Here is a 9,320-nt window from a genome sequence, read left to right as displayed (position 1 = left end):
CTCTCACGTCTATCAGCATATGAATGTTTAAATATCGGATTTAGGGGACGGTTTTATGCGCTCGTAACCCGCTGTAAATGTTTGCTTTGTTCCTAAAGGTAACAAAGGAATCTTCCTCGGTGTTACTGTGAATTACATGCACATGCATTAACAAATTTGATAGAAAAAGTATATATTGCAATAAAATTTGCTATGATATTACTCTAAAGTTTTGGCAAAAAAATCATTCATCCTCTGGCATGAATGCATGATGTCCCATAGGGAAATAAACATCAATGATTGTAACTAGTGTTAATGTATATTTGCTGCCACTGATGATGAAAGTCGTCCAATCCATTTGAAGATGGAAGGCCGTTTCATTACAAGCTCTTCTAATAGTCCAAATGTCTTTGAATGTCTCGTAAATTAATTATTTGAGAGGTATAAAAATGTAAATGAATCACACTTAGCAAGGCCCCCATTGAATTTTTTATAACCCATTGTTATAAATCCTCCTCATCCTCACACTGGTCATTTGATATTCAAATGATTTAAGACACACATAGAAATCAAAAACTTTATTACAAAAATAAGTTACACTCACCTCCATTTTACAGTATAAAACAATTTATTTGCAGGAATGCAAAAACGTTGTTGGCCACCAACAACAGTTTAAAACTGCTAACATTTTTTTTTTCTCAAAAGGTGGTTATGATTTTATTGAGGGAGTTAACTGTATAGAAAACTTGGAACAGATCCGCCGTTTCCTCGTGGCTATACCTGGAAATAGAATGTATTCACTGCAGCATCCCTTCTCTACCAAGATGTGATGTTGACAATCCCACACTAAAACCATCTAACGTTGGACCCATGCTCAGTCTGGGCAATATTTGCCACAAATATCTTGAACATGTGCTAATAGGTCAGCGGTTTAGGAGATGGACTAGGGACCAATAGATGTTTAAAAATATATTGGAAGATGTTTCCATATAAAAGCAAACCCACCAGATTGACAGTGGAAAAAAGGGACACTGCAGGGCTTTATTTTTGTTATCGGTTAAAATCAAAGGCAGTCTGATGCCCATGACATTGAAGCCTTTACAAAAGTAACATTTTATCCAAAAAGGAAAAAAAAAACCTATACAAACAGTAACTACATACTCTGAAGAAGCAAGGCCGCTAATTCAGTTCAAAATAAGATAAAAGCAGGGCTTGTTCTGACTCATCTCATGAGATTGTTTTGCATGCCCAGTTTGACTGTTTGCAGTGTCAGAGCTGCAGCGAAAATGACTATATTACATTAAGTACATTGTTTGTGTGCTGCAACTCTTGTGCATATTTTTTTAAGAGAACAAGCCCTGTTTTCATCAATATAGTTTCCCTATTTACAGTACAGGCCGGGTAGTTTAGTCCTCTGTACTGAGGTAGTCAACCAACCCTTTAAAGACAAGTTCTGAAAAGAACCACTTTCCTGGAATGCCTGACTTATCCATGCCAGGTGGGTACACCCGAAATAAAAACCTGCAAATGTTCTTTCAAACATCCACATCAAAATGATTAACATGGATATTCCAACATTAAAATTGCGATTAGCACAAAAATATACAATAGCATCAAGCTCCTTCGAGCCACTTCAAACCTAAGAAACTTAAAAGTGCAAATTCTTCAATAATTATTTAAAGATGGCATGTTCGGGGACAGGGAACAGGGGGAGATTGTTAGGGCAATAAATTGAACCCTGCAACAGGGCAAGCTACAGGGGCTCGGGGTTAAGAGAGGCTTAGGAGAATAGAATAATCATGGGTTCATCTTTTTCGGGGTGGCATCTTTTAAATTAAAAAAAAAAAGTTTGGGGAAGGGGAGATGCTTCTTCTGTAAGGCTGGAATATCATTGGACCTTTTTGTCACGCTCTTTTTATGTTTCAACATCCTTTGCAGCTCATGGTGTAACCCCACACATCAAGTCAGTTTCCACTGTGAGTGACAGGTCAGGACCGGCCTCGGCCCCGCTTGCCTGCTGGACCAATCAGAGGTGTAGACAATTTCTGTTTATTAAACCATGGAGCGCATTGGTTTTTTAGAAATTTGACAGTTTTGTCCGTTTTCAATTCAAGTGGTTTTGTAGACTCAATAAGTGTAGCCACTTAATCAATTCAAATATCTTATACATAACTATGACCAATTTGAAAATTACTCAATAAAACAATTTACCTCTGCTTGCTCCAGGGCCACCCCGCTGTGAGAAGCCCACTCTCCCCCTGGGTGTGATGCCGCCACGGGCCCTGGTCTGACCAATACCACCGCGGACACCACCCCTTGCTCCTCGGCCTCTGCCAGAGCCCTGGAAATCATCGTAGCTGTAGAAGGGGTCATCATAGCCACCCCGGTAGTTATGGTAGTCGTATCCATAGTAATCATAATAGTCATCGTAGCTGTAGTACTCTGGTGGGTAAGAGTAGCCTCCCCGACCACCTCGACCACGGCCTCTCGTGGGCGGCGGCATATAAGGCGGTGCGTAGTAATAGTACTCATCATACCTTGGAGAGAAAACAAAACATCAAAATAAAGCAGTCAGATTTTTGACACCAAAAAAATCTGCTATTACTTATCATACATTTGTGTCCTGGCCGCTTGTCTCTGCACTTTGCGCTCTTTCCGCTTCTGATCAGGAGGTTTGGCAAAGACTATCTCAATGTGTTCTCCTTCGAGATCTTTTCCATTGAGATCAGCAAGAGCCTGTGAAATTGTTCGAGACAGTTACAATTCATCCTTGTTGCATTAACAATGGACACGCCTTTCAAGTTTAAGCATTGATATTGCAGTACCTTGACAGCACCATCTCTTTCCTCAAAGTGAACGAATGCGTAGTCTTTCAATTTCTTCACACGCTCCAATTTGCCAAACTGACTAAAGGCCTTTTCCAGAATCTCCTCAGTTACAGAGCTAGCTAGATTCCTCACAAACAACACTTTTACCTGTGAACAGAAGCAGATGTTATCAAAATGCAGATCTGTGTTAGCATCGACTACAAAAGGATGAGCAAATACACCCCATTCTTTACCTTGGCCATGACCTCTGGGTCTGGGTCCTCTATAGGATCTGCCCACTCCACTGTGACAACGTTGCCCCACACCTTCACCTTGGCACTCATCAGACGCCGACGGGCCTGAGCCGCTGTCTTGTGATCTTCATATTCCAGAAAGCAAAACCCACGGTTCTTCTTCTTGTCATCGGGTTGATGGTACAAAATGACATCATTTAAACCCTCTGTGGACCAGAAAAAAACAGGACAAGAGATGAAGTTAGGATAACATATGGTAATGAATGACTACAGTCGGAGTCTTTCATTTAAAGAGGAAAAAATAGACCTTGTATTATTAAAAGATATAAAGTGAAAAATGTGTGGTGTCCCTACAGCAATAGTGAATTTGGTGAGTTGTCAGAAAGTAAAATAAATATACATTTTAAAAAGGTGCGACCTCACCTGTGACTTTTGCAAACTCTTCAACAATCTGCTCTTTTGTTTTACTCTTGGGGATGCAGCCAACAAACAGTCGATTATTGGCCACTGAGATGCACACGCCAATTAGTTTGCCAGGTCTGATTTCATTGTTGTTGCACTATAACCAAAGAACAGTCGTATCAGTGCAAAGGGTACTTGATGGACAGTTCTTTCAGACACCCTTTTTTCCTACACTCTTCTGGAGTCACTTTCACATTTAGAAAATATTATTTCAGTATGCAACATAAACTTGTCCAACTTACCAATTTGACAGCTTGCTGTGCCGCCTCTTTAGTGCAGAAAGTGACAAAGGCATAACCTCTGTTTTGGCCACTGAGGGGATCCATCATCAGGCGCAGGTCCCAGATTGGACCTGCTTTCTCAAACAAAGGAACCAGCTCATCCTCAAAGAGGTCTCTGGGGATTTTGCCAACAAATATCTGATGGAAGAGGGAGAAATCATACAAGTGTCTTTTTTTAACAAAAGAGATAAAGCCATGATGTTCTGTATAAATCATAGTGTATCCAATCAACTCTTCACGCTAAACTATAACCATGGTTACTGCAGATAGATGAAAACTGTCATTACGGGAGTGTTCAAGTCTGCAAAGCATGTGCTATTATTACAAGAATGTCTATGTATTTATCAGGGAATTGTCCTGCCATGGTTTTTAAAAGTTTCACTGTAACAACCTAAATGTATAATGTTTATGTAGAAATGTACATTGTAATGCATGTATGCATGTTATATTCTGTAAAACAAGTTGTATTGACAACTTGCACATAAGTGACTCCATACCTCAGTCCCCACAGTAGGCTGTGCCCCCGAGTGAGCTGACTCGGGTGGCGGACCACCATACTTCCTCTGGCCTGTAGTGACATCAAGTGTGTAACCAGTCCTCTCCAGCAATGCCTGATGATAGTGATGAAGAGGTTTGTTGTAATTTTTTTTCTTTGAAGCATTCATATTTGAATGTATTTTGTAAATTGATTCTCACCTTGATTTTGCTTTCATCTGGTCCTTTGTTGGTGTCTGACACTTTGGTCCCTTGTTTCTCTCTTTGCCTGTAAGTCTTCATCACGCCACAAAGAAAGGCACTTTTGTTCTGAAAGAGAGCCAAAAAAATGGAGAAAAAAATTATATCTAGTAGTTGAAGGTAAAGGTTACTGAGAAAATAACAGATGATGTGAAGCAGGCGTAACCAATGATTGTCTATTAAGCCAGACACTTCAAATGTGTTAATGCAGGTGTCATCTTTAACGTGTGAAACTAGTATTACTGGTGGTACTTTGGCCCACTCTAGTTGTAAAAATTACTTCTCAAGTTTTAACAGTATTATAATATATAATTGCTTACATACCTGAACATGTGAGAGGTCGCTCTCCTTGAATTGTAAAAGGACTTGGAGAGCACCTTCGTCGTTGAATTCTTTTAGAGCCTCAATTGCTCGATCATCCAAGTCACTGTGTGACACCAATCCTGCAGTAGTGGGTAATAAACAGAGGGAGAAAAAAACTGAGCACCAAACTCTCCAAATAAAACTGGAAATGAATCTGGAAAAACAGCACACAAACTAAAACATTTTACTTATCAAATAGGGAATTACATAAATTCTGGTGAGGGGTTATTATGTACTAAAATAAAAGGAATGCCTGTTTCAGTCACTGCAACCTCATTTCCCAACTAGACTGATATTACAGCTAATTACACCAGATGTGACAGTGCAACTATACACAAACCCAGTGTTTCTCATGAGCTGCTGTATCTTTGTTCTATGGAAGAGACATCACCTGTCATCGGATGGCAAACACAGAGACAGTTGTGGCCATTATTTTTATGCTACAATCACCTGACTTGTGGAACTTTTGGGATATGGCTGACCAAACCTGGATCTAAAAGAAGCTACAAAGACTCAGTTGCCAGGTAAAGCATACACTTGAATAGAACTAAAACACAACGGTTCTGAAGCGATTTAAATTGTGGTAGGGTCAATGGGAAATTGGGTAGGATAGAAGATCACTCCAATGAGGGGGCAACTTTGTTGACCTCACACCAGTAGTGAAGCATCCATTATACACTTTCACTGCTGTGATTTATAATTTAACATATATAGCACTGCAGTACCCATTTTGGTAGGAACCACAAAAAGTTGCTTCAGGATCCCAATTTCCCCCATTCAAAACTGTAACAAAGTGACAGTACATGCAATAGATTTATCGACAAGAGTTGCACATTAGCATATGCAAATGTGTTAACTGTGCCTTACCTGCTATGTAAATTTCATCTAGTTTTTCAGCAACTTTCTGTGGTAAACCAGCTTCTAATAAAGTCTGGAAGTGCTCAGAATGGGTAACTGCAGCAGAGGTGTCCATTGGTTCTTCTGGACCATTTCCATTAATATGTTCTGTGGCCATGTCCCCAGAAATCTGTGTAAATGCAATGAGCCAAATTAATCCTGGTGCAATGGCATGATTTGGGATGCGTTTAGGATAGTGGAAAAGCTTAGACTAGACAGGCAGGTCAGTTTACATTTGTCGTTGCACTGTGAAACACATCCATCGTGGAGGGCAAGGGTGCTAAATTTACTATAGCTGTGTGGTCTCCAATGTCTATACACTTTTCACTCTTCGGATTCATACTGCATCAACTAACCTGCATGAGCAATTGGCATAGGCTGAGTATTGGGCACAAAACAACTTGCATACCAAACTCTACACAGCAATCAATAACATGACATCTCGTAAAACACTGCAGCATGCCAGAGTGACAATGTTTGGTAAAGTTATCTTGTTATGATCATGATCATGCTTATTGTGCATGCACAAAGCTCGTCTGCTTTTTGACTCTCAAAATTACATGTTAGCTTCCCTTCTGAGTGCTGACTTCAGCAGACTAAATCGCTATACACGTGTTACAGCACAGACAACTCTACTTTTCCATGGTTCATGCTTGTATAAAAAGAAAGCACCTTTGGGTATTGGGCTTTATGCCATCCTATGATCCTATGATATTGGGGCTGTAACTACGCGATATTTATTGCTTTGGCCCATTTTGGGGCATCAATTCTAAGGTAGGCCAAACACTATTCACATTGCAGTATTTTCCAACGTGCTCGCTACTAAGAGGTAGAATTTAAATTCCTATCGTAACCTCATATTAAACTTGTATTCGTTATGGAATCTGCAAATGCTAAACTAAATATCAAATTATAGCCTTTGCATGAATAACACCCACTGTCATGTCGGCAACGAAGCACGTGCTTACGATGAAAATGCCTTCATCTCAACAGTCAATTTTGCAGTTTTATATTCCAAACGGGAAAAGAAATCGGACACCTCGGAGCAAAAAAAATCGGATCATTTCGACGGACATCGGGGTCGTTAAATTTTCAGTATGCATAGCGCACGTTGGTCAAGCTAGTGGGCTAGTTCGCCTTGGGCTAATGCTAATTATACTAGCCGTGCTTTTATTGGACAATAACACACCGCGTTTGTGTAAAACCTTCAAGAATCAGTCTGTATTCACCACTAAAATCGGAATTCACCCCTAAGGTCACGGGACTATGAATATCGACTGGAATAGCGGTACCCTCAGTTAGCAAGTGATGACAATGAGCGTGTCAATTCCATGATCTGTCAAAAATAGGCTAGCTCACGATAGCATGCTAATTCGAAGGGAATTTCAGTGAGGCCATTGTTAGAACGGCAACGGTCGGCACTGATTTTACTAGCCACTTATTTATCAAATTAGAGTTGAATGGTATTGTTGGAAGCGTGGTGAGTTAAGGATTCAGCTTGCTGGGTAAGTGCTCTGCCAACGTGCGGCCACATAGGAAGAGTCCATTTTCAAAAAGCCGGTCCGGACAACTCGTTCCCAGCCGCCACCAGTTTCCACATTGTTTGAAACAGCACCGCAAGAATCGGGCTTTCCCCCACGCAAACCGAGCACCGATCACGCGATCAAAGAGTAGCAATCCACCTACCTGCCGCTGGATCACCACCGTGAACGGTGTAGAGTAATTTGGAAGATAGAGGTTATGATTAAAAGACGGAAAAAGTGGAAAACTCCCGGCACGGGTCCGGCCTCAGTCATTCACTCTTGATGATGTAAAATGGCTGCCACGTTCACGCCTCGAGTTTTGTCTCGTCGATGGGGTTTCTCGTAGAGTTGTGCACGGGCTATGCCTTGTAAGCGTTTGTACAGTTAGAGTATGTAGACTGAATCAGAGAGCCTCTCAGTTTAGACATAGAGGCCGTCCACTAGGGCTGAATACATCAAGGATATTCGCTTACTACTCTTGTGCTTATTCCTCCATTTTACAGCCACCACTTACTGAACAAACCTATGCAAATTTATTGAAGTACAAATGATTGGAAGAAAAAATCATGATAACAGTATTGGATTAGAAAAATACTGAATTTGAATCAACGATTTAGTTGTAATAGGCTTTGTCAATAGAAAAATGTAGTGAAATACAAATTCAAAAACATTTTGCAGATAATATACTTTATAATACCGATACGTGAACAAATCGCAAGGCGGCCCGGTGGGGTGAGTGGATGACATGTCGGCCTCACAGCTCTGGGGTCATGGGTTCAAATCCAGGTCGGTCCACGTGCGTGGAGTTTGCGTGTCCTCTCGGGCCTGCGTGGGTTTCCTCTGGGCACTCCGGTTTCCTCCCACATTCCGAAAACATGCACGTTAGCCTGGTTGACCACTCTAAATTGCCCCTAAGTATGAGTGTGAGCATGAATGGCTGTCAGTCTCCTTGTGCCCGGTAATTGGCTGATCATCGATTCAGGGTTTCCCCCGCCTCGTGCCCGTAGTTAGCTGGGATAGGCTCCAGCACCCTCTACGGCCGTTGTGAGAATGAGCAGTTTACAAAATGAATGAATGAATACTGCTGTATTCATGGTGCCCAGTGCTTTTCAATATAAAGTACTGATTCATCAATTCAATACAGTCCATACATTTACATCCATTATAGCTGCAAAAAAGTCCAACTATGAATTAGAAACACCTTTGTCATTAATAAAAGGCCAAAGAATTAATCATTTTTTTGCATTGTTTTCAGTGTTTCAGATAAAATGGAGTCTTTTTCCTACTTGTTAATTGAATTAAAAGCCATAGGATTTATCAGTCAGACAACTAAGCGCGTGGGATGAAAGTACTTAAGTAACTAGAAACAAAGTAAATTCATATTAATCCTTGACATTTCAGATACTGAGGGTCAGGCAGACGTAGACCTCTCAAAGGCTATCAGGTATCTTTCTGTTTATTCACAAGTTCCTTCATTGTACTGTTTACCACATTTAAAAAAACAAGGTAGTGAAATATGTGAGACTAAAATAACCACACTGTACTCTATTCATTTTTTAAAAATTATTCATTCTGCTATGTTACTTTAAATCCACATCTTGTTACTAGGTTTAATTTCATTTTTTAAACAAAGACAAGAGTTATTTTTCCCTCACTACAACATTGGATTTGAACTAAATCAAAATAGGATTAGAAGTTCAGTACTTTGGTTGTTTAAAAACGTTACATTTTCAACTGTCCAACTCAAAATAAGATTTAATAAATAGATTAAAAAAAAACGTTATAAAGGAAAGCCTTTTCATTCTTGTGGTATGCTTTATTCCACATTATGTGTCTATAGTATAGGCTATGGTATAGGGCCTATACTATATGCAGTTTTATAGCTATAGTATAGGCTATGGTATAGGGCCTATACTATATGCAGTTTTATAATATACAATGATTGAAACACTGTAGCAAATCTCATTCTGGTTGGGACTTTTTTTTTACCAACCATTAGTAGTAACTTGGTAACAAAAG

General features: G+C 40.1%; 1 protein-coding gene across 3 annotated transcripts; it reads right to left on the bottom strand.

Moving 5' to 3' along the window:
• Window positions 1-542: 542 nt before the first annotated feature.
• Window positions 543-7,621, bottom strand: LOC144206015 (heterogeneous nuclear ribonucleoprotein Q-like). 3 transcript variants are annotated; one of them, XM_077730680.1, is made up of 13 exons: window positions 7,465-7,621; window positions 6,012-6,134; window positions 5,749-5,908; window positions 4,843-4,961; window positions 4,480-4,587; window positions 4,281-4,394; window positions 3,745-3,921; window positions 3,464-3,599; window positions 3,041-3,246; window positions 2,805-2,954; window positions 2,594-2,715; window positions 2,191-2,516; window positions 543-1,996 (listed from the first exon to the last, which is right to left on the bottom strand). In XM_077730680.1, exons 2-13 carry the CDS (start codon window positions 6,117-6,119, stop codon window positions 1,968-1,970), a joined length of 1,755 nt encoding a protein of 584 aa, XP_077586806.1. In that variant the 5' UTR covers window positions 6,120-6,134; window positions 7,465-7,621; the 3' UTR covers window positions 543-1,967. The 3 variants fall into 3 exon arrangements, with proteins under 3 accessions (XP_077586806.1, XP_077586807.1, XP_077586808.1); XM_077730681.1 differs by having other exon boundaries at window positions 543-1,993; XM_077730682.1 differs by lacking the exons at window positions 5,749-5,908; window positions 6,012-6,134 and having other exon boundaries at window positions 7,465-7,620.
• Between the last annotated feature and the right edge of the window lie 1,699 nt (window positions 7,622-9,320).

Source organism: Stigmatopora nigra, chromosome 13 (assembly GCF_051989575.1).
Source record: "Stigmatopora nigra isolate UIUO_SnigA chromosome 13, RoL_Snig_1.1, whole genome shotgun sequence".
Classification (NCBI taxonomy): domain Eukaryota; kingdom Metazoa; phylum Chordata; class Actinopteri; order Syngnathiformes; family Syngnathidae; genus Stigmatopora; species Stigmatopora nigra.
The sequence above is the reverse complement of the archived record's forward strand: the minus strand, read 5'-3'. Positions and strand labels throughout refer to the sequence as shown.

Excerpts from the sequence above, each read along its gene's own strand:
- LOC144206015 (XM_077730680.1), bottom strand. The coding sequence starts at position 6,119 with ATGAATCCGAAGAGTGAAAAGTGTATAGACATTGGAGACCACACAGCT. Across the intron at positions 3,600-3,744 it reads CACAGCAAGCTGTCAAATTG|TGCAACAACAATGAAATCAG; the intron begins GTAAGTTGGACA and ends CTTTGGTTATAG. Across the intron at positions 2,716-2,804 it reads AAAGAGATGGTGCTGTCAAG|GCTCTTGCTGATCTCAATGG; the intron begins GTACTGCAATAT and ends ACAATTTCACAG.